The 24,349-nt window shown below is 37.4% G+C and overlaps 1 protein-coding gene across 2 annotated transcripts in view; it reads left to right on the plus strand.

Annotated features, from left to right (window-relative positions):
- The window catches only part of GRAMD1C (GRAM domain containing 1C), a 102,466-nt gene that overhangs the window by 51,012 nt on the left and 27,105 nt on the right, over positions 1 to 24,349 (plus strand). The window contains exons 1-4 of one of the 2 annotated variants that reach the window (XM_042957191.1): positions 11,403 to 12,231; positions 15,597 to 15,715; positions 19,670 to 19,802; positions 22,848 to 23,010. In XM_042957191.1, coding sequence (XP_042813125.1) covers positions 15,672 to 15,715; positions 19,670 to 19,802; positions 22,848 to 23,010 — 340 coding nt within the window. In that variant the 5' untranslated portion in view covers positions 11,403 to 12,231; positions 15,597 to 15,671. Of the gene's footprint in view, positions 1 to 11,402; positions 12,232 to 15,596; positions 15,716 to 19,669; positions 19,803 to 22,847; positions 23,011 to 24,349 lie in introns of those variants that run through there. The other variant, XM_042957190.1, reaches the window with a different exon arrangement.

Below are 24,349 nucleotides of genomic sequence, written 5' to 3' on the forward strand. Positions count from 1 at the left end.
ATTGTATTGAAGGCTCTAGCCAGGGAAATTAGGCAAAAAAAAAAAAAAAAAAAAAAAAGAAGTAAAAGACATCCAATTAAAAATGAAGAAATAAAACTATCTCCACTGATAGATAGTATGTTTTTGTATATGTAAAATTCTAAGGAAATCCATAAAAACCCATTAGAACTAATAAGTTCAGCAAGTTGCAGAACATATGATCAAAATACAAAAATCAATTATATATTTCTATACACTCAAAATGAACAATCCAAAATTAAAAAAAATATAGTTCATTTATAAATTTTTTTTTAACTTTTATTTTTTTTTTGAGAGACAGAGAGAGAGCATGAATGAGGGAGGGGCAGAGAGAGAGGGAGATATAGAATCCAAAGCAGGCTCCAGGCTTTGAGCTGTCAGCACAGAGCCCGACACGGGGCTCAAACCCGTGAACTGTGAGATCATGACTTGAACCGAAGTTGGATGCTTAACTGACTGAGCCACCCAGGCACCCCAAAAATAGTTCATTTATAATACTATCAAAAAGAATAAAATACTTGGGAACAAATTTAACAAAAGAACTTTAAGATGAACACTGAAAGCTACTAAATATTGTGAGAAGAAATTAAACAATACAAGTGAAAAGAGTCTCATGCTCATGGATCAGAAGACTTGATATTGTTAAGTTGGCAATACTCCCCAAATTGATATGCAGATTCAGTGCAATCCCTATCAAAATCCCAACTGGCTTTTTTTTTTTTAAAGAAATTGACAAGCAGATCCTAAAACTCATATGGAAATGCAAGGTACCCAGAATAGTCAAAACAATCTTGAAGAAGGAGAATAAAATTAGATGAATTAGTCTGTTAGGGCTGCCATTACAAAATACTACAGACTGGGTGGCTTAAACAGCATAAATGTATTTTCTCACCCTTCCAGAAGCTGAAAGTCCAAGATCGTGGAATGGGCAGGGGGAATTTCTGGTGAGACCCCTCTCATTGGCTTGCAGCCTTCTCACTGGTTTTCCCTCTGTTCATGCACATTCCTGGTATCTCTTCCCTTTTTTTTTTTTCATTATTTTTATGTGGGTTTTTTGTTTGTTTGTTTTTTTGAGAGAGAGAGAGCATGAAAGCAGGAGAGGGGCAGAGGGAGGGAGAGAGAGAGACTCTTAAGGAGGCTCCATGCTGGGCATGGAGCTCAACGTGGGCCTTGAACTTAGGACAGTGAGATCATGACCTGAACCAAAATCAAGAGTTGGATGCTTAACTGACTGAGCCACCCAGGCACCCCAAGGTATCTCTTCCTCTTATATAAATACCAGTCCTATTAGGTTAGGGCCCCACCCTCATGACTTCTGTCTTAGCTCAAGCTGCTATAACAACATGCTGTAGACTGGGTGGCTAAAGGTACAGAAATTTATTTCCTCATAGTTCTGGGGGCTGGAAGTCTGAAATCAGGATGCCAGCTTTGGTTGGGTTCTGGTGAGAATACTTCTTGCTTTCTCATTGTGTCCTGACATAGCAGGGAAGGAGAGAGAGAGCCAGAGCCAGAGTGAGCAAACTTTCTGGTGTCTTTTCTTATAAAGGCACTAATCTTATCATGAGAGTCCCGCCCTCATTTACCTCATCTAAACCTAATTATCTCCCAAAGGCCTCACCTGCAAATAATATCACATGGGGAGTTAGCGCTTCAACATATGAATTTCAGGGGGGAGGACACAATTCAAACCATAGCAACTTCATTAACTTTAATTTTCTCCTTAAAGTCCCTGTTTTCAAATATAGTCACATTGGGGGGTTAGGGCTTCACATATAAAATTTAGGAGAATGCAATTCAGTCCATAACATTGGAGGACTTGCACTTTTTTTTTTTGATGTTTACTGTAAAGCTGCAATAATCAAGGCAGTAAGTTTACTGGTGTAAGGCTAGACATATACATTAATGGAATAGAATGGAGAGTCCAGAAATAAAATCTTACACTTACCAGGCTTAAATTGATTTTTGACAAGGGTACCAAAATAATTCAACAGGGAAAGAAGTCTTTTCACCAAATGGTGCTGGCACAACTAGATAGCACATACTAAAGAATGAATTTTGATTCCTACTTTAGATGGTATACAATAATTAAGTCAAAATGGATCACAGACTTAAATGTAAGATCTTAAAGTATAAAACTCTCAGAAGAAACTGTAGCTGTGAATCTTTATGACTTTTGGATTAGATAGTTGTTTCTTAGATATGATACCAAAACCTCAAGTGACAAAAAAATAAATTGGACTTTAATTCAAAACTTTTACACTTGAAGGTATCCATCAAGAAAGTGAAAAGACAACTCAAGGACTAGGAGAAAATATTTGCAAGTTATGTTTCTGATAAGGCATTCATATCTAGAACATAGAAGGAACTATTACAACTCAACAACAACAAAAAGACAAATAACCTATTAAGAAAATGGGCAAAGGATTTGAATAGTCATTTCTGCAAAGATCTACAAATGGCGAGTAAGTGCATGCAAAGGTGCACAATGTCATTAGCCATTCGGGAAACATAAAACCACACCAAGATACTACTTCACATTCATTGGGACAGCTAAAATAAAAAGCAGACCTTGACAACAGTTAAGGATGTGGAGAAACTAGAGCCCTCATACATTGCTGGTGGGGTTCTAAAATTTTGAAAACTGAAAAAACAGTTTGGCAGTTTTTATAATGTTAAACATAGTTTTTGCGTGACCCAGCAATTCCACTCCTAGGTTTTTATGCATGAGAATTGAAAGCATATATTCACACAGAAACTTGCACTTGAAGGTTCTTAGCATTATTCACAAAGCCAAAAAGTGGAAATATCCTAAATGTTCATCAACTGATGAATGGGTAAACAGAGTGTCTATTCACAAAATAGAGTATTATTCATCAATACAAATGAGGGAAGTAATGATACATGTTACAACATAGATGATCCTTGAAACATTATGCTATGTGAAAAAAGCCAGTCCCCAAAGAACATATATTGCATGATCCTGCTTTTATGAAATGTCCAGTATAGGCAAAGTCATAGAAGTAGAGAGTAAGTTTGTTTCCAGGAGGAGGGAGAAATGAAAAGTGACTGCTAATGGATTTGGGTATCTTTTGGGTGTATGAAAATGTTCTAGACTTAGTGGTGATAATTGTACAGCTCAGCATATGCTAGAAACGTCTCAATTGTACATTTAAAGTAAATTTTGTGATATGTGAATTATAGCTCAATAAATCTGTCATTTTAAAAAAAATGGCTTGGGGGGTGGTGTAGAGATTTCCAGCTGGTAAGAAAGGCTTCTTTGCAGCTGAAGCTTAAACATTGGAGGCCAGAACTTTACCTCCTCTCCTCCCCACTCTCCAGCTAAGCCACTCACTGGAGTGGACAAATTGTGGCCTTTGTGGCTCTTAGGGTTGAATGGTTTTCGAACTTTGGGGCAGCTGCTGAAGTTATGGTCTACCAAACAGTGCCCCACTTGGCTGCTTTCACTTTCTCAGAGTGCTGGGGACACGGAGAAGTGGCCTGGAAGTCCCCAGTTGGAGCAGAGAGGAGAGACATGGGTGAGGGTGGGGAGCTTGCCGAGCCCAGCCCCTCCTCCCTCCTTAAGTGAATAGACAAGACTGGCAGTGAAGCACCATGTGCAAGCTCGCCTCGTCCCCATGAGTGTTTTTTGGTGTTTGGGCACCCAGGCTCCCCAGACCCCTGTACCCATGTTCTTGGCCTGGGCAATGCTAGGGGTGGCGGCCCATGGATGCCTGGTCTGGTAGTGTGCGGCAGCCACCTGCAGGAGTATGGGGCAGCTGCACAAAGACTTCCTGCCCTACAGCTCTGCGTTGCCCTTTCAGCGTTGTGCTGCAGAAAGCCTGTTTCCCCTATGTTAGGCCCACCATGTTCAGTTATTTGTTGTAATTACACTGGGCTGCTCTTACTGGTATGGGCTGAAAACGCCAGTGTTGCCCTAGAGACCTGTCTAATGCTACCCTCCAATGCCAAGTTTTCTGAGTTTTTTGGGAATCCCCCAGTTGCATCCCTCATTTTAATAAGGAGCCAAAGACTGCTATTGCAACCTGCATTTGGTTATGTGCATCCTCCCCACATCCCATTTGCACTTACAGGTGAGAAAGTTGAGATACATCCTTATGAAAACAAGCAACTCCAGAGAAGTGATAAAGTTTAGGTTTACAGATGAGCCAAGGAAGAAACAGATTTGAACTGTAATGAAAAAAAATTTAAAAAGCTCTTTGAAGTGGGAGGAAGAAAGGTAATTCCATGGTACTTTTAAGGCCACCAAAGCATTTACTGGGTGGGAGTAAAATGTAAACCTCTTTGAAAAGATCCTGATGTCACCTGTGTTCTTGATGTGTACAAAAGGAGTGTCACCATCTTTATTGTAGTTTTGCTTTTTATATCTTTGGATTATTTGGTTCTTTCACGTTGAACTTGTGACTATCTTGATTGGATACCATACCCTCATTTTAATAAACAGAATGGTAGCCATTTCTGCTATATACTAAAACAAAATCAATGTTTAAGCATATTGTGTGTTAAATACAATACAGAACTTAAACTCCAACTAAAGTTGGAGATGAGATCTCAGTTTTAAAACTGTCCTCACCATGGGGGCTCCTGGGTGGCTCAGTCAGTTAAGCGTCTGACTTCGGCTCAGTCATGATCTCACTTTTGGGTTTGTGGGTTTGAGCCCCGTGTCCGGCTCTGCATTGAGCTCTTGGAGCATGGAACCTGCTTTGGATTCTGTGTCTCCCTGTCTCTATGTTCCTCCCCCATTCACATTCTGTCTCTGTCTCTCTCAAAAATAAACATTAAATAATTAAAAAAAAAATAAAAAATAAAACTGACCTCACTAGAATTTTAAACATTGTGGAATTCACCTGGAAAAGGAACTAGAAAACAAAACCAAAACCACCCTTCCTGTATTTTCCTAGTGATCTTTGAAAAACAGTTTTTTAAAACATACTAATATCTGTAACAATTGTAGCAATTCTCAGTTATGAGGTGTTAGTTGTCAGGCATAATGCAAAGTGCTTGGTATAGTTTTAGTATTGTCTGCAATTTTTACACACTTCAGTTGCCTTATAGTTTTTGAAAGTGATAAAGCCGCATTGCTTAGATTTCTTGATCTTTCATAATACTATTCTTTCAAAAAAGCAAAATCCATAAAATATACAGTATAACTACAAAATTCTATAAAAACCCTAAGCCATTTGAATAATACATTATATATATATATATTATGCACATATACACACACACACATATATATATATATTTTTTTCCCAAAAAATATTTTTAGGGGCACTTGGGTGACTAAGTCGGTTGAGCATGTGACTCTTGATTTCAGTTCAGGTCATGATCCCAAGGCCGTGGTATTGACCCCTGTGTTGGGCTCTGTGCTGAGCGTGTTGCCTGCTTAAGATTTTCTTTCTCTTTCCCTCTGCCCCTCTCTCCCATGTACACCCTCTCTCAAATATGTAAAATGAAAAAAAATTTAATTACAAAATATTTTTAGAGAATTTAAGTTCAGAATATTATATTTATGTTTACTTGTGACTGGGGATCTGAGAGTAAGAGTAAGTATGTCTTACTTAGTTTTACTTCTTACATGACAAGGCCTTAAAAACAAAGCAAACTAATCTAGAAAAAAGATTAAGGTAAATACAACAAAATGATTTTTATTTAAAAAAAATTTTTTTAACTTTTTAAAAAATTTTTTTTTATTTTTGAGACAGAGAGAGACAGAGCATGAATGGGGGAGGGGCAGAGAGAGAGGGAGACACAGAATCGGAAGCAGGCTCCAGGCTCTGAGCCATCAGCCCAGAGCCCGACGCGGGGCTCGAACTCACAGACTGTGAGATCGTGACCTGAGCCGAAGTCAGATGCTTAACCGACTGAGCCACCCAGGCACCCCAACAAAATGATTTTTAAATTGTGTGTGTGTGTGTGTGTGTGTGTGTGTGTGTGTGTTCTGTGTGTTTTATTGATTTCTCCAGTAAAATAAATCCACAAAAAAGGAAAATAGCTAGAGGCAAATACGATGCCTTTCAGAAAGAATGCTTTTAAAAGTACATTTTTTTTCATTCATAAGCTTCGTCTGATGTATTGCTTCAGAAAGAACAGTTTATTTCAGATATTTGACTTAGCTTAACATAAATCCTCAGTGTGTAGACATGTGTTTAACCTGTCACTATGGTTAGTCATGCAGTAATTTATAGCACTTCAGCTTAGTTCACAACCTTTGAGCTTAGCACCTTTTCCTAAATTTTTTTTTAATGCTTATTTATTTTTGAGAGAGAAACAGAGTGTGAGCGGGGTAGGGGCAAAGAGAAAGGGAGACACAGAATTTGAAGCAGGCTTCAGGCTCTGAGCTGTCAGCACAGAGCCTGAGGTAGGGCTTGAACTCCTGTACAGTGGGATCATGACCTGAGCTAAAGTCAGATGATTACCCATTAGATGATGACCCAGGCTCCCCAGCACCATTTTTATAGACAGCACATTGAGTATCTGCAATTTGTGGGGCCAAAAGACAGTGGCAGCTCCATTCTTTGATACAAACAATTGGTGGTTTCTGTCTTTTGTGAAGAAGTGTGCAACCATGGTTTAAGATAATACTGTAGGCCTTTCCCCATCCTCAGCTATTTTGTTTAAAGCTCCTACCCCTTCCATGTTCTATTTCAGAGCCAAACAATCTTGCCATCTGTTTTTGTATAGTCCACAAAGTAGGAATGGCTTACCATTTTTAAGTTGGTTTTAAAAAAATCAAAAGAAGAATAATATTTCATGGCACAATTATATGAAATTCACATTTCCTTGTCCATTAATAAAATTTTACTGAAACATAGCCACATTCTTTTGTTTATTTATTATATGGATGCTTTCACACTGCAGCAGCAGAGTTGAGTATTTGCAAGAGACTGGCCTACAAAGCCTAAAATATTTACCGTATGGCCTTTCACAGGAAGTTTTTGACCTCTGAACAATACTACAGCCAAATTTATCTTTTTTAAAATGTATGCCTACAAATATTAGCTTCCTGCTTAATACCCATTTCCCTTGGAATAAAAATCTAAAATTTTATCTAGTGACCCCATGATCAGGCCCCAGCCCACCATTCCAGCTTCATCTCAACACATCCTCCCCATTCTTAAATGTTCTGCCTTTCTCCCCTGCTCCCCCTACAGTAGGTGTTCAAGCATGGTCTTTGTGCCTGCTTCTTTCCCGCCCCTAGTTTGAAATGGAACTCATTAATGAGACCAAGTCAAGTCCATTCCTTTACCTTTCTATAACATCTTGCAATTTTCCTTTGTAAAGTTCATTATACATATAATTCTGTGTTCTACTTCTGTTCTCCTTGCTTGACTATAAACTCCCTGAAGATAAGGACCATGTCTGTCTTGTTCATTGTTCATAGTGTTCATTGTTCATAGTGACCAGGTCAGTATTCACTATAGAACTTTGGCATACATCTTGTTTTACTCAGTATCGTCTGGCACTCTGTCAACAATGCCCTTTACTCTCAAGAGTGGACAATAAGTTATAGTGTTACATTATACATAGTAGATGCTCAATAAATACTTTTTGAATGATTCAGTTTAGTAAAAAACTTTAATGATTTTGACTCCAGATGATCATTACATTTAAATAACAAGACTGTTTCTGGGGGGGCCTGGGTGGCTCAATCGGTTAAGTGTCAGACTTTGGCTCAGGTCATGATCTTGTGATTTGTGGGTTCGAGCCCCGCGTTGGGCTCTGTGCTGACACCTCAGAGCCTGGAGTCTGTTTCAGATTCTGTGTCTCCCTCTCTCACTGCCCCTCGCCCGCTCGTGCTCTGTCTCTCTCTTTCAAAAATAAACATTAAAAAAATTTTTTTTAATAAAAAAAATAAATAACAAGACTTTTTCAATTCTCTGCTCAAGGAAAAGGCAAAGGATGAGGAGAAAACAGGCATTTGGTTACAGAAACAACAGTCAAGGTATGCCTTAACTCAGTTTTTTAAACCTCTATGCAACATGAGAACAAATGATTATTTGGAAACACTGAAGAATCCTCAGTTGCCAAAGGAACGTTATCTTTTGTATACTTGAATTATCAAGAAAACAGGATGAATATATAAGGTTATTACTTAAAGAAAATTTTTTTAATGTTTATTTATTTTTGAGAGAGAGAGAACGCCTGTGCAAGCAGGGGAGGAGCAGAGGAGACAGAATTCGAAGCAGGCTCCAGGCTCTGAGCTGTCAGCACAGAGCCTGATGCAGGGGTCGAACCCACAAGCTGTGAGATCATGACATGAGCTGAAGTTAGATGCTCAGCTGACTGAGACCCAGGCGCCCCTAATAAGGTTATTACTTTTAACAAAGCTTAAAAGTTAAAAGTTTTTTTGGTTAAAGCTCAAGCCTCAATATTAATCCTTTCATGTTCCTTGTGTTCATGTTCCATGTTCCTGCCAATACAGGCAGGATGTGTATAGAGTCAAATTGCTCTTTTTGTACTATTTTTCTCTCAGAGAGATAATGGTGGTCTCTCTTGCCAGTATGTGGGGGCTGCTATGAAGCTAGCTCTTCATGCAAATTTAAGAATACATTTTGAGACTGATTATTTAAAACCAGAGTCTCTGAGAGCAAAAATTTGCACTCATTTTAAATTCTAAGGCTTAAAGAGACAGACTGGCTTTCTGACTTATTTCCTAAGGTCAGAAGCAGGGGCATGTGTCAGAACTAGGGGTAAGGTGATGAGAGGAGCTCTTGTGATATACACAGACCCCCCACCCCTCCAAATTTTGATTCATGTCATTCCAGCTTCTGTTTTGGGAATTGCTAATAGGAGAATGACAAAAGGGTGTCCTATTCCTCAGGTGTGTTGGGGAAAAATGGATTTAAAATGGTTGGGGGTGCCTGAGTGACTCAGTTGGTTAAGCATCTGACTTCTGCTTAGGTCATGATCTCACAGTTCATGAGTTCCAGCCCCTCATTGGTCTTGCTGCTGTCAGCGCAGAGCCTGCTTTGGATCCTCTCTCCTCCTCTCTCTCTGTCCCTACCTCTCTCTCTCTCTCTGTCTCTGTCTCTCTCTCTCTCTCTCTCAGAAATAAACATTTTAAAAATAAATAAAACGGTTGATTATACTCGTATGTATAAAGAACAAATATGTCAGTCTGAAGGGGGGTTGGCTGGACTTAGGCCAAGAACTTAGGACAGAAAAATAGAGTTACAGAGGCCAACTGAGATCGCTAGAGAAATGTACAGAGATGAATCATCAGTCCACACCAACATCACAGTTGGTCCTTTAAACTGTCTACCTTTGCTCTGATTCCATGCTTATCATGCAAATTTCTGATTAGTAATACCTGACTCAACACACAGGTGTTGAGCACCCTGTGTGGCGGAATGAAAGATTTCCAGTGACTAGAAAGGACTGTCCCCCTGTTGTGCATTAGTGCATTTACCACTGACAGAGTATATGCAGTATATGAGTGTGGCTTGTTAAAGCTAGCCACTCTGAGTGCAACTACAGGCCACTGACAGTGCTGGGGCCATTCTCCAAAAGGCGGTCAGTTTAGGAAGTTAATGTCAAATTCTGAGACCTTTTGGAAGAGTGTCATCCAGCCTTCTCCTGCAGACTCCTCAGTCTTGTCAAATCCCCTTATTCTTTCTTGTGACTCTCCCCAGTGATCACTTGTTTTGGAATTCCTGTACTTGGAAATCTAGAAGTTTTCCAGTAGTGCTATAAATCTAAGTACAACATTCAAACCTGCCTGAAAAAATAAGTGTAAAATTGCTAACTGTTTTAGTCACGTTTTCTATATAATAGCCTGGTAATGGAAAAGTATTTGTATTCTTATATTGTTCCCTCTGTTTTACCTTGTTGGTTAGCAGAACTCCTCCACCTGTTTTCCCTCAGTTGGTGAAGTGTACCTCCTTCTACCTGGTCACCCAAGCCAGAAACCTGGATGTATCCTTGTTCCTTACCTCTCCTTCCCTAACCATGTTGTGTTGTTCACCAGGGCCCTCATCATTTCTACCTTGAGCCATTACAATAGTCTCCTAAATATCTCTTTTTAACACTGTAATTTGTCCTTTAGATTGTTACCAAAGTGATAATGGTTTTAAAAGTGTATCTTTCAAAAAACAGGTTTGAACTTTTTACTTTTCTATGTGAAACCATTAGGTGGCTTTTTATATTTTAATTTTTTTAATGTTTATTTTTGAGAGAGAGAGAGAGAGAGAGAGAGAGAGAGAGAGACCGTGACTTGGGGAGGAGCAGAGAGAGAGAGAGAGAGAGAGAGAGAGAGAGAGGGGGACAGAGGAGCTGAAGCAGACTGTACACTGACAGCAGAGAACCCAGTGTGGGATTTGAACTCAGGAACCGCGAGATCATGACCTGAGCTAAAGTCTGATGTTTAACCCAACTGAGCCACCTAGGTGCCCTGGCTTTTCATATTTTAACAGTGTAAACCCTATATTCCTCAGCATGGCATACAAAGCCCCTCATGCCCTGGCTGCTTCCCTCTTCCCCACTGACTCTTTCCTTCTCCCTTCTCTTCCTTCCGCCCCCCCCCCCCTTTTCCCTTCTTCCACCTGCTAGTCTCGGTGAACTGGCTTGCCAGGCTGTTTCCTTGGCATGCTTGCACTTGCTATGGATGTTCTCCATGTACTTGATCTGTCAGCAACATTCCACACTACGACACACTCCCTCCATTTTGAAGCACCTTCTTTCCTTGAATTCCATGACATCATTCCTTCTGGACTTCCCTCTTACCTGTCTGGTATTTCCTTCATTCTTTTTTTTTGCTGGCCACTCCTTTGTGTGCCAGGCTTTCTTGGGGCTCAGTCTTAGGTTCTATTTTCCCTTGTAAACCTACTAAATTTACTGAATACTTACTGATGGTTTACTATAGGAATTTTTATATTTAGCATATAAGTATATATGATCTTAGTATATATGATCATTTACAGTATAGCTAAGGTATATTTTTCTCATAGCAGTTTGGTTACCATAATAGAGTAAGGATATCTATCTATAATTGCAACCCATGAGAATTTCCATAACATGCCAAAAGCATTGATTTTTAGACAGTGTACTGTATCCCCCATGTGTGCTTTCTTTGTTTGAGGGAGTGCTATTCTCCAGTGTTGCTCTGGTCCCTCATTCTGCTGTTGCATTAAATGATTAGGTTTTAGCAACCCCCCAAAAGGATATCCTTGCAGTTCATTGAGTAGCATTTGATGTTGTCTAACACCTTACTAAATTAAATGGAATACCTAGGTAGAAATTCGGGCAAGCTGTGATTTTTTTTATTTAGAGGAACATTTTTCTTCAGGAAAGAAATTGGAATTGGTAGATGAGACTCTCTGTGTGTTTATTATATCCCAGGTCCCTGCCAGGAAATTATTCTGAAGAAAGTAAAAAATATTTTTAAAGGAAAGAACTATTGAGTAATGAAGATGTAAACTTTTCAGTGATGAATGATGTGCCAAGGGCTTATTGGAATTGCTTGACCTGAATAGCTCACTCTTCTTGCCATTTCCTGGCGTTCCATTTATAATACTCAAGAATTCAATCTTTGATAGTGATAAAGGGTTAATGCATGAGTCTGATGAGGTGCTACATCAATACTGAAGAAGTGGCATATGAAGAAGTAATAATGACATTGCTAGAAATGAATAGAAAGCGATAGCATGGAGGAAGAAATTTAGCCCTTGATATATTTAATCCTTAAAATGAGATTGACATATTAATTGAGCATAAGCAAGATATTTTCATTTGCATTTTATTGTTTCTAATCTTCTGTGGAACAGAAGAAATTGAGAACTGTCCCTTTAATAAAACCCTGTTTACCTATCCTCTTCTAGTAGGAGTGGCTTAGGAACCTGTAGAGTGAGGTGTAACTACCAATTCTGCATTCTGACCTGCAACCTTGGAAAGAGTGCTGATACTACAAACCAGGAAGTGACAAATAATGTGCTTTGAACTCTGTAGGACTTGTCTTTCATAAGGAAAAGCCTGTCATAACAAAAAGAGAAGATTGAAACAGTGATTTTATGTAGTTGTCATTAAATATTGGAAACTCTGCTGCAGATAAAGACTTTGCAGAATACTTAGAATACAAAGCTTTCTGGGCCAGAAATTGATCTTCTGACTTTTGAGTCGTATCTGATTGCTGCTTGGTTCATCTTTATTTTGTTAAAGTACCCTGCAGGCTGAACCAGGACTCTTCATTGTTTGCAGGTAGGTGGTCAGCCTTTGGTTAAAATTTAGGATGTTTTTTAAAACAACCTCTTTAGAAAATTATTGTTATTCAGAGAATTATGAATATCAGTCTGGGTATATGTTTTAATGTTTAAATATTCAACACGACTATAAATGACCACGTTTTTGTCTTTTCTGATCAACTTTATGGAAAAACTTGTTTTTAACAAATGAGCAGATCTATAAAATGGTGAACTTAAAAAAAGATGGTGAATTAAATGAGTTCTATTTTGTTTTCCACTAATCTACATACATAGATACTTTATATATATACTTTATATTTTTATAGATTTATATTTATGTATGTAAACATGTACTTTATATATAAATACTTTATACTTTGTATAGAAGTTCCTATATATATATATAAACTCAGAAATGAAAAAGTATATTGAAATTACCCTATTAACTATTCACATCTTGATGGTTTTTGATAACGTATTTAAAACATTCATGTAGTCAAATAAAATTGTGTTTTTATTGTTAATATTTTATGTCTAAGTTTCATGTCATTCAGTTGTAGGAAGTCACCTGAATATTTATAATTGTTTTATCTACTTCTTTTAGTCTGTTTTTGGAATAGTTTGATATTTATTATTTCAGAGAAGTTTTTATAAAATAATCTTCCACAAGTATATTGAAATATTTCTTGTTTCTCTTTATAAAATTAACCATCCACTTATGACACTGGAAGCATTTCAAAGGTAATGTCTTTGAAAGATTGAGTTATTAGTATGAGCTAACTGCTGTACACAAATGGCTTTTTTGGAGTGGGAATCAGAAAAGAAATGTGTTAGGATCAAGAATCAAGTTCCTTAACTTTCTCTACCACTAGTGATCCTTTTTATTTTTCTTTTGTGGACACTAGTCTTCCAAAGACCTTGTCCACCAAGCAAATGGCATATAACTAAATAATAAAATCTTAGAACATTATTGTTTATTAGACAAACATTATTTGCAATGAGAGTTTCTTATGAGCCTGAATAACTGCTCTAGGCTAATGTAATTCAGCCTCAAAGGGGCCTGACATTTTACTTAGCTTGAATAACTTTATTGTAGGTAATTGTTTGGATACTTTTTATTTTTTGAAATATTGATAGTAATGTCTGAATTTTCATCAACTACTCTTGTGGAATCTTACCAGTCTGGGTATGGCAAATTGGAAACTAGTGGTCTAAAATGCAGAAGTTTTTTTCTTAATTTCTTCAAGGTTCTGTAAAATATAGTGAAGGTCATCTAGTGTAATGTAACAAAGATTCCATAGCCACTAGACATGGAGAAGAAACAAGGAGAAAGAAAAAAGGAAGTGGCATCTGTTAAGGGGAATATCAGGGAGGAATTTAAGGCATATATTTGGCCCCCTTAAATCTCCCTATATTTATCTCTATTTTCCAACTTAATTTTTTTTTTTTACCCCAGTTAGGTCAATAAACTATTAACTGACTGCAAAACAGACATTACCTATGTTCTTTATGTATTTATTTTGTATTTGTGTGTTGGTTTCTCTCTCTCCAAATTTCCTCCTCTCTCCATTTTCCCCATTCATGTCCTTCCTTCAGCTCTGCTGAAGACATTTAGCCAATGTGAAGCCTTATCTGATCACGCTAATCCACAGTAATATTTCTTGCCTTTAGACTTAAAAAAATTTTTTTTACATTTATTTATTTTTGAGAGACAGAGAGACAGAGCACTAGTCGGAGAGGGATAGAGAGAGAGGGAGACACAGAATCTGAAGCAGGCTCCAGGCTCTGAGCTGTCAGCACAGAGCCCTACGCAGGGCTCAAACTCACAAACCATGAGATCATGACCTGAACCGAAGTCAGACGCTTAACTGACTGAGCCACCCGGCACCCTTGCCTTTAGACTTTTATAGTAAGTTGATTGTATCAGTACTTTAGTACTTAATATTATAGCCTATCATATTTAACTTAAAAGTCTCCCATGGTTCTTCAACTATATTATAAGTTGTTTGAGAACAAGGAGCTTAACTTGTATATATCATGTTTATTCTTAGCCATGTAGTGCAGTGATACATGTTTGGAGGTTCTAAATAAATATTTGCTAAATGAATGAGAAATAGTCTTGCCAACAGTTGCCTCAGGTGTTATGCTGCCTCCCTCTACTGTGCTTAATCATGTAATTAACCACCTAAAATGTTTCTAGAAATCAGACCATTGGTTATCTTATTATTATTGTTTTTGTTTTGCTCTACAGTGCATGCATGACTTTTTTGTTTTAGATGATTTTAACACTGATATGTTACCTATAAAGAAAGAACAAGATGGATTTTGTTATAAATGAATTAAAGGAAATACTCTGAATTCTATCCTGTTGCCTTTTATATTGTAGGGAAATATAACTTAAAATTTACTGATATATAAGGTCTTAAAAATGGTCAAAATATTCAGATACATTATGGATTAAGAGAATGGTTTTGAGTTGATGATTAGAACACTGAATGCTGATCCAGTGGTCATGGTAGACAGTTGGATTATAGAATTTATTTATTTATTTGTTTATTTATTTATTTATTTATTTATTGGACTGTAGAATTTAAATTTCTTTTTTAAGAAAATTTCTTTTTTAATTTGAGAGGCAGAGAGAGACAAAGCACAAGTTGGGGAGGGGCACAGAGAGAGGGAGACACAGAATCCAAAGCAGGCTCCAGGCTCTGAGATGTCAGCACAGAGCTGGAAGTGGGGCTTGAACTCATGAACCGGGAGATCATGACCTGAGCTGAAATCAGACGCTTAACCTACTGAGCCACTCAGGGGCCCCTGGATTGTAGAATTTAAATTGCAGATTAGTGATTGCCCAATAATACTATGAACAAATTATTTTATGAAGAGACAATTTGAAACCTCTTACTTCTCATTTACAGTAGTTATTATGTTATACACTTTAAAGTCATCATTTTATCTACTCCCAGTATCAACCCTGTCAGGTAAGTTTTGTTAACCCATTTTTAAAAAATGTTTATTTATTTATTTTGAGAAGGAGAGAGAGCACGGGCAGGGGAGGGGCAGAGAGAGAGAGAATACCAAGCAGGTTCCATGTTGTCAGTGCAGAGCCTGAGGTGGGACTCCGTCTCACGAAGTGTGAGATCATAACCTGAGCCGAAATCAAGAGTAAGACGCTAAACCTATTGAGCCACCCAGGCACCCCTGTTAACCCATTGTTTATACATGCAGAAAACTGTCATTTGAAAAGGCCAAATAACTACCAAACTTTCACATTTAGAATCTGCACAACAGGTCATTTTGACCTCAAAATTCATGTTTGTATCACTATGTTGTAGTATCTTATATTTTCCAATATTCAGTGTAATTTTTGTGTCATTTTAGAGCTTGACCAGACAGGAATTCTGGCAGCTGCTCCAGCAGAACTATGGTAATGAGCTAGGCTTAAATGCTGAAGAGATGGAAAACTTGTCTTTGTCAATCGAGGATACTGTACAGCCAAGGTAGAGCAAAATGTTAACTATCACAACTTATTAATCATTAATTAAAGCAGAATTATTTTAGACTTTACCAATTTAGAATTTCTATTAAATTGTCCTTGGGTGGAATTTGCCTCTTTGGTCTTTGTAGTGGAATGAAGTGAAAGGTGAGGACATTGAATAGTTTGCTAAATTGGTAAGCAAATATAGGACATACAAGGAACTGTTAATTTTGTAACTCTGTTATCTAGGGTTTGCTTAAAGCATAGTTTTAGTAAAACTTTTTATTAAGGGTCTGAAGAAGTACCTAGTGACATCTCTGAGCTTGTAGATAACAATAAAATAAACTAGCTGGTAGGTATTTTGAGGGATACAAAGATGATATGATGTTTCCTCAAGGAAACCCTAGCATAGTGCTTGACACGTAGTTGACACTCAATAAATACTGAATGCATTAATGAAAGGAGCTGATAGTACTATGGAGAATGCAAATACTTATAATACAGGGTTGAAAATGACAAAGGCCAAAAGGAGCAATAGATAATATGATAAATTCAGAGATGAGATTATTTTTGATTGATGGGGATTCATTGGAAGAGTGGATATTTTTATTAACCTATACAAGTAAAAGTGCATTTTGTCCAATGGTAATTGAGGTCGTAGCAATAAAAACAATTAAGGATAATACATTAAAATTCTATAGTAGACATTATAAGTGACAGAAGCAAGTGAAAGAAGTGAGTTACCCAAGACCACGTATTGTACAATCCATTTATGTGAAATGGAATCCAGAATGAGCACATCTATAGAGACAGAAAGTAGATTAGTATTTACCAAGGGCTGGGAGGAAGGGAGAATGGGGAGTGATTACTAACAGGCACAGGATTTCTTTTTGTTGATGAACATGCTCTAAACCTAGATAGTGGTTGTGGCTGTACAACTCTATAAACCACTGTATTGTACACATTAAATGGGGTGAATTTTATGGAATGTGAGTTATATCTTAATAAAACTCTTAAAAATTCTATAGCAAGTTAAAAATGGAAATCTTTCAGAAGTCTCAGTATGTTTACAGTTTTTTTTTCTTCTATTTAGGTAGTTTCTAGTTATGCTGATCCTCTTTATACTGTTTCAGCTCAGCATCAATATTTTAGACTTTTTTACGTGGTTGCACATGCATATTTTATTAGTTTTCTGTAAAGTTAAAAATTTCCATTGTACTACTCTCCTTGTAAAGTTTACTAGTGTCTCTTAGGTACTGGCGCTGGGTAGAAAAACAGTTGACATAATGCAGAGAGCCTTGGGTTATGGTAAAGAAGATCTGGATTCTTGTCTGGACTTGGCCACCAAGTATCTGCACAACCTCAAGCAAATCTCTTAGCCTTTCAGATCCTCACTTTACCCATCTCTGAAATGAGGTAGTTAAACCTCATTTAACTTAGATAATCTCCAAGGTCCCTGCCAACTCAAGGGGTTTCTTGTGAAGAAGAGAATATTTTTTTTTATTAAAAAATTTTTTTTTAATTTTATTTTTTTAAATTTACATCCAAGTTAGTTAGCATATAGTGCAACAATGATTTCAGGAGTAGATTCCTTAATGCCCCTTACCCATTTAGCCCATCCCCCCTCCCACAATCCCTCCCGTAGCCCTCAGTTTGTTCTCCATATTTATGAGTCTCTTCGGTTTTGTCCCCTTCTCTGTTTTTATATTATTTTTGTTTCCTTTCCCTTATGTTCATCTGTTTTGGTTCTTAAAGTCCTCATATTAGTGAAGTCATATGATTTTTGTCTTTCTCTAATTTCACTTAGCATAATACCCTCCAGTTCCATCCACGTAGTTGCAAATGGCAAGATTTCATTCTTTTTGATTGCTGAGTAATACACCATTGTATACATCTTCTTTATCCATTCATCCATCGATGGACATTTGGGCTCTTTCCATACTTTGGCTATTGTTGATAGTGCTGCTATAAACGCAGGGGTGCATGTGTCCCTTTGAAACAGCACACCTGTATTCTGTGGATAAATGCCTAGTAATGCAATTGCTGGGTTGTAAGGTAGTTCTATTTTTAGTTTTTTGAGGAACCTCCATACTGTTTTCCACAGTGGCTGCACCAGCTTGTATTCCCATAAAAAAGTTTTTTTTAAATGTTCATTTATTTTTGAGACAGAGAGAGACAGAGCATGAGTGGGGGAAGGGCAGAGAGAGAGGGAGACAGAATCTAAAGCAGACTCCAGGCTCCAAGCTGTCATCACAGAACCCAGTGCGGGGCTTGAACCCACGAACCGTGAGATCATGACCCGAGCCCAGGTCAGATGCTCAACAGACTGAACCACCCAGGCGCCTGAGAATAAATATTTTTGACCAAGTGCTTTATGCACTGTAAGGTCTAGCTTTTTGAGGTCACCAGAAAACTTTCTTCTCGCAATTGAGTGCTTTCTCAGAGAGGATGTGGCCAGATTCTTATTTCCTCTTCTCTTCCTTTTCCCTTTCTTCCTATTTCCAAAAGAAGTGTATCTGTCTCAAACCTTTATTTCCTCAGCTGTTCCATTTTCTTTGTCTTCATTTTCAATCTCTCCATCACTCTCTCTCCTCCTTTTTCCTTTCTGTATTTCTCCACAACTCACTCCCATCCTTAAAATCCTCAGATGCAGACACTCAGCTGCTGGGCTAGTCTCAAAGGGCCATTTTTCTTTCTTTTTTTTTTTTAATTTTTTTAATTTTTTATTTTTTATTTTTTAATATATGAAATTTACTGTCAAATTGGTTTCCATACAACACCCAGTGCTCATCCCAAAAGGTGCCCTCCTCAATACCCATCACCCACCCTGCCCTCCCTCCCACCCCCCATCAACCCTCAGTTCTCCGTTTTTAACAGTCTCTTATGCTTTGGCTCTCTCCCACTCTAACATCTTTTTTTTTTTTTTTTCCTTCCCCTCCCCCATGGGTTTCTGTTACGTTTCTCAGGATCCACATAAGAGTGAAACCATATGGTATCTGTCTTTCACTGTATGGCTTATTTCACTTAGCATCACACTCTCCAGTTCCATCCACGTTGCTACAAAGGGCCATTTTTCTTGTTGCGTCCCCCTCAGCCTTGCCATTCTGCCTAGCCAGGAGTGACTTGGTGGCAGACCTAAGTATTATTTGGGTGGGGTAGAATAGGGATGAAAGGCCCTTTGGCTTTTCTGTTCCTTCCTCAGGATAATCTAGCTAAAGATGTTAGGCTGCTACTTTATTTTAGAAGAGCTTTAAGTCTCTATCTAGCAATGATTACATAGGAATATTAATTGCTCAATAAGTTTGAGGCCTGAAAATTAGATCAGTTGTACTTCTTTTATATTTAATAGATTTTCCTTTCTTTATGCTCCTCCCAGAAAGAGGAAAAGCAAGTCCCAGGACATTTGTTGTAGTCATGTTCCTATGACCATTTGAAAGCTGTTCCTTAAACCTGGTCCTTAGGAACAAGAAGAACAAGAAAAGGGGCATGGACTGATCAATGGGGTCTGTGCTCAGACATCAGGAGCACCCCCTTCTGGGAGGGAGTCACCACCTCAGCTGGAACTGAGTCAGAAGAAAGGAAATCCAGAGCTGCCTTCTGGTGCTGACTGGCATCCAACCCAAACATCTAGTCTGTACCTTTGAAAGCTTTATGGCGGTCCCCAACTGAAATTCAAACAAGCTATAATATTCATTGGGTTACTTGCTGTTATTGCCGCTGGTATTTGGTTAATTTTTTAATGGTTTCTGACATTTATAATGTCTCATATGAGCACATCTTATTTTCAGAAATAAAGTCATCTGCAGGTGGTTTAAGAAGATGGTCTTGTTATAAGTAGGACTTATTTGTTACATTACAAAAAACCATTTGTTGTCAAAATGCTGTATAATAGAGAAGACCTCAGTAGGGAGACTAAATCACTTATTTGTATGAAATTGATCTTGGTTATATTTCTATAATGATGTGTTTCTTATAGAAGTCCAGGAAGAAGCAGCTTGGATGATTGTGGGGCGAGAGATGAAAAATTTTCCAAGTCCATCGGTTTTACACGAGAATCAGTTAATCGTGTTTCAGAGACAGAGTCAATTGATGGAAATTCACCGAAAGGGGTTAGTGTATGATATCCCTTTTAAAATATATCTGATGCTGTCATGTGTTCATCATAATGTAAGATCAAATAAAAACAAAGTGTACAAACTTTTTAAAGTTTAGGATGTCAGGCTGCTCCTTTATTTTAAGAAAAAAGGTTTTAAGTCTTTAAGTAACTGAGGTTATATGGGAATAATATATTGTTCTGTTCAGAGCTGGATATGATGCAAAACTACCAGACAGTTCCCTGAGCATCCATCTACAAGGGGGATAGGCATCATTAAAAATAAAATATGATAGAGAAATTCGTAGTTAGCAGAATTTTTCTCAGGGTAAGTCGTGTGTGGTGAAAAGAATTTGTTTTGAAGGGGGAGATGAGAACCCTGAGTAGCATGCTTGAGTAACAGTAAATGCTTCGTAAGCTGACTATGAAAGCAGGCACATCTGGTTAATTACTAGTTAGTTTCTTCCTTTATTTTTTCAAATATCATTATAAGCCCATTGTTCCCCCCCCCCATTATTTATTTTTTTTAATACTCAGTTTGTCTCCTCTGGCAACAGGAGCCCCTTCAGGTGGGCTCCTTTGTGTTTTAGAAATGATCAATAATCTTTGATGGCTTCCTTTCTTTCTGGCACAACAACGTGTCCCAGGCACACTTTGTACACTTACTGTCCCAGACTTAGTATTAACCATTTTCCTAATGGGCCATCGTTCTTAGTGAAGAATGGTATTTAGAGACCGCACTGTAAGCGCTGAAAGTGCTCCTACTATAGAGCTTTCATTCTGCTGACTGGGGATGTAAGTCTGGGACCAAAGCTGAATTTCTTGGTTTAAAGCAGAGCTTTGGTTTCAAATTCTGCCTCTGCCACTTGCTACCTGAATGCCCTTAAATGTTAACTTACTTAACATTTCTATGCTTTGGTTTTCTCAACTGTAAGATGAGGACTATAATACTCCACAGGGTTCTTTTTTTTATAAGGATGACATGAATTAATATATGTGAAATTGCATTAAACAATCCCTATTACATATTAAGTATTCAGTAACCATAAGCTATTATAATTGAGGGTGAATATACATGTGGCCAGCAATGGGCCTTTTCTTATTTCTCCCATGGAGCTCTCAGCATCTCCTGTGAATAAATTTGGGAAAACTTTGAATAGAATGTGTAAAGGCCACCAAGTTATCAGCTTGTTTTGGGCATCATTCATCTATCTCAGTCAGATTTTGTATGTGGATTTCTTGTAAAACTATTTATATAGAGATCCTTAGGAACTTACTACTGTAGTAAGGGAGGTGATTCTGGATGCTAATCTTTTTGTATGTTCTCATGGAGAAAACCAAACCACTCAATTTTGGGGAGGTAACAGGACAGGAGGTCTCTTGCAGTCTCCTGATCCTTTTATAAAAGTCTGACTTTGAGGATTGGATTCTCAAAATTACTAATCTTGAGTCTTTCTTACAACCTCCTTGACATTGTCTTCTGTACCTGCTCTTAGAATAATCCATTGGTTCTTCCTTCTAGTTTTGTCCCTGAGGGAGGTCATATTTCATTTAAGGAAAGGGAATGGAATGTAGAGGAAGATTTTAATGTTTTAAGATTGGTCATACATTCATTGTCATTTTCAGGTTATGGGATACAATATAGTTCAGTCCTTTTTTTTTTTTTTTTTGCATTCAAGAACAGTATGATGAGATAGATTCTCATATGGCAAAAAGTATCATATGTCACTAACTTTGTTTCCTTTTTACTCGTAAGAAAGTTGGAAATAACAAAAAGTGAGAAATAACATTTTTTTTCTAAGATGAAGTAGGTCTTTCTTAAGTTATAAAATTAATATTCTTTGTAAAAATTCAGGAAATATAGAAAAGAACACAAATAAAAACTGTTCAAATGTCAACCACGAAAAGATAGTGACTGTTACTTTTCCTACAAGTATTTGTCTATATTCCTTATAATAGGAGCCATACCTTAATTGAAAGAACAGGAGAAATATGTGTGTAAACTTACTCAGCATCTGCTAAAGAGGCTCTGGATCAGCTAAGTAGGCATGTTGCTTTGCAGTGTGGAACTCCCAAATAAATCAAGTCTCAATTTTAGCAGTAATCTCTGCTTGAAGAATCAGTTCTCTGATGAGGGTAGTTTAATCCTTTCACAAATTGTGTCCTGGGTCCCAGTTGTTATTCTGTTCTCTGAGTGGCCAATAGAAACCCGTATCCTCCCTGGAGTTTCACTGCTGCTCAAAGATCTGGGGCAGGAAGTGTAAGGATTACAGATATGCTCTCTTTCAATGCAAGAAAGTACTTTGCTATGTAGTTGATATTTTTTATGCTGGTCTATTAAACCTAATTTTAATACTGTTCTACTTGAATACTAACACAGCAATAGCATTCATACTTTAATGCCTAACATTAAATTTATTATAGAAACGACATCTCTTGATTAAACCATTCTCAGAAAGTATAGATACATCATATATGGGATATATTTTAATGCCCAATCCCTTAGTTCTTTAACAGCAAAGCCAACTGTGTTCTTAGGAGTTTGCTGTGAAATTGTTTCCTGTTGAACCTCTTTCCTCCACTGTACTCTTATGTGACTCTTATTCTCTTTATTTGCTTTCTCTTTCCCCTGTAGTTACTGGTCTTCAGAATGGGGGAGTTCTCTTTCTTGAGATGATGGGGCAGGTATTGTCTGGGGACACTAATTGGGTTTGACTCCTCTCCCTTGCCCACCCTAAAGAATCTACTGCTCTATTATTGTTGTCCTCTGCTCCCCTTTCCCTTCTGCTCAAGTGATGCTCACATGATGTTGACTGTGAGTTCTTCTTATATGATGTTCTTCCTAAATTTATTGTTCAGTACTGTGTCAGAAGATGATTTCAGAATATATTATCATATATTATTGTTTACCAATATTTATGGACTGTATTGGAAATGTGATGCAAACATAACAAACACATTTTCCAAAGAGCTGTATTTTCAAGAGTCTTTATTATTAAAGATCTCACTTTAAAATCTAAGCCAATAATCTGTTTTTTAAACTGGATTGTTTTCCTCTTAGGGGTTAGGGAAAGAGGAACCCCCAAGTGAGAAACAGATCAAAAAGAGTCCTTTACTAACTTCCGAGAAGAGGTTAAGTAGAGTGCCATCAAAATCACTGGACTTGAATAAAAATGAATATCTTTCTCTGGACAAAAGCAGCACTTCAGATTCTGTTGATGAAGGTAAAGAATTTCTTATAAATTTTAATAACATTTCAGTTATGTCTCTTAATGTTTATCTTTGTATTGGGTGAGTGCAGTTTGAGAATTTATTCACATTCTCACTCTATAAAAAACCAAAGGAATGGTGGGAGTTGATAGAAAATAGGGGAAAGAAGCTGCCAGATCTAACCCATCTCCACTTTTCAGAAGCCTGGATTGTGAGGATTTCCATCATATTTAGCTATTAAAATTCCAAGCCAGAAGTCAATGGAGATGGAGCAGTAGCAATGGAAAAGCAAACCTGAATAAAAATCTGCATGGTGTTACAGACACCATAATTATACTTTTTTTGACTACCAAAAAAAAAAAAAAAAATTAAGAAGAAGGAAAAAGAGAGAGATGCAAAAGTAGAGAATATAATAAAAATAAAACCCAGCTGCTTAAAGGAAATTTTATAGAAAACCATTTTCTACTTTCTCTAAGTTAATACTGAAAACCTGGGGCTTGTCATACTTATTAAGTGGGCATTTTAAGGAATCTTTCTTTTTTTTTTTTTTTCACTGTAAGATTGTTGACATCTGAAGTCAGTGGGGAGACATTGGGAAAGATACCGAGTAGTGGCTACTTTCCACTTTCAGGAAAGGGTACAAAGCTAGTGGATTTTACTGTATCTGCTTTCTATCTGGCAATGCTCAGAATATTGGGAATGGGGACATTATAGTGGTTTTGATCTGTAGGACATGACTATATTTGCTACTTCAGTTACTATTCAGATTAGACCTGGTATGGGATCTCCTGAAGTCTTTTACTGTAAGTGAAAACCAAATCCATGAAAACCAAAACTAAATCCAAGTCAAATCTAAAATCAAATCCAAATCCAAAAGCAAACCAAGACCCAATCTCTGAAAACCAAATCCATACCAAGTTAGACTTTGGGAATACTGTAGTAAGTATCTTTAATGAAAACTAAATCCATGATCTTGAAAATGTAAATAAAAATTCAGTAGTTCCTAAAAATCATAGAATGCATTTGGACAGTTGTTGAGTTCTTTTGAAAACATAGTTGAGAGTTTTTTTTAAGAGGATTGAGCTCCATGAATGACTAGACTCTCTTAGTGTCCTTACCATTCATGATCTGGTGTGCTGCAGTGTGTATGAATTAGTAATCTGCCTGACTGAACCTCTGACTTTAGGAAGACCTACTCTGGCACCCAGTGGCCAGATAGGTAAGTGACACCAAAACAATTTTCCCCCTCTTCTTTCTCACCTGCTCTTTTATAATAATGGTCCTCAAAAAGAAGCTTCCTTATTGGTCCTAAAAAATTAACACTAATGATAAGTTACATAAGGGATAATATAT

The sequence above is a fragment of the Panthera tigris genome, chromosome C2, assembly GCF_018350195.1.
Source record: "Panthera tigris isolate Pti1 chromosome C2, P.tigris_Pti1_mat1.1, whole genome shotgun sequence".
NCBI classification, from domain to species: domain Eukaryota; kingdom Metazoa; phylum Chordata; class Mammalia; order Carnivora; family Felidae; genus Panthera; species Panthera tigris.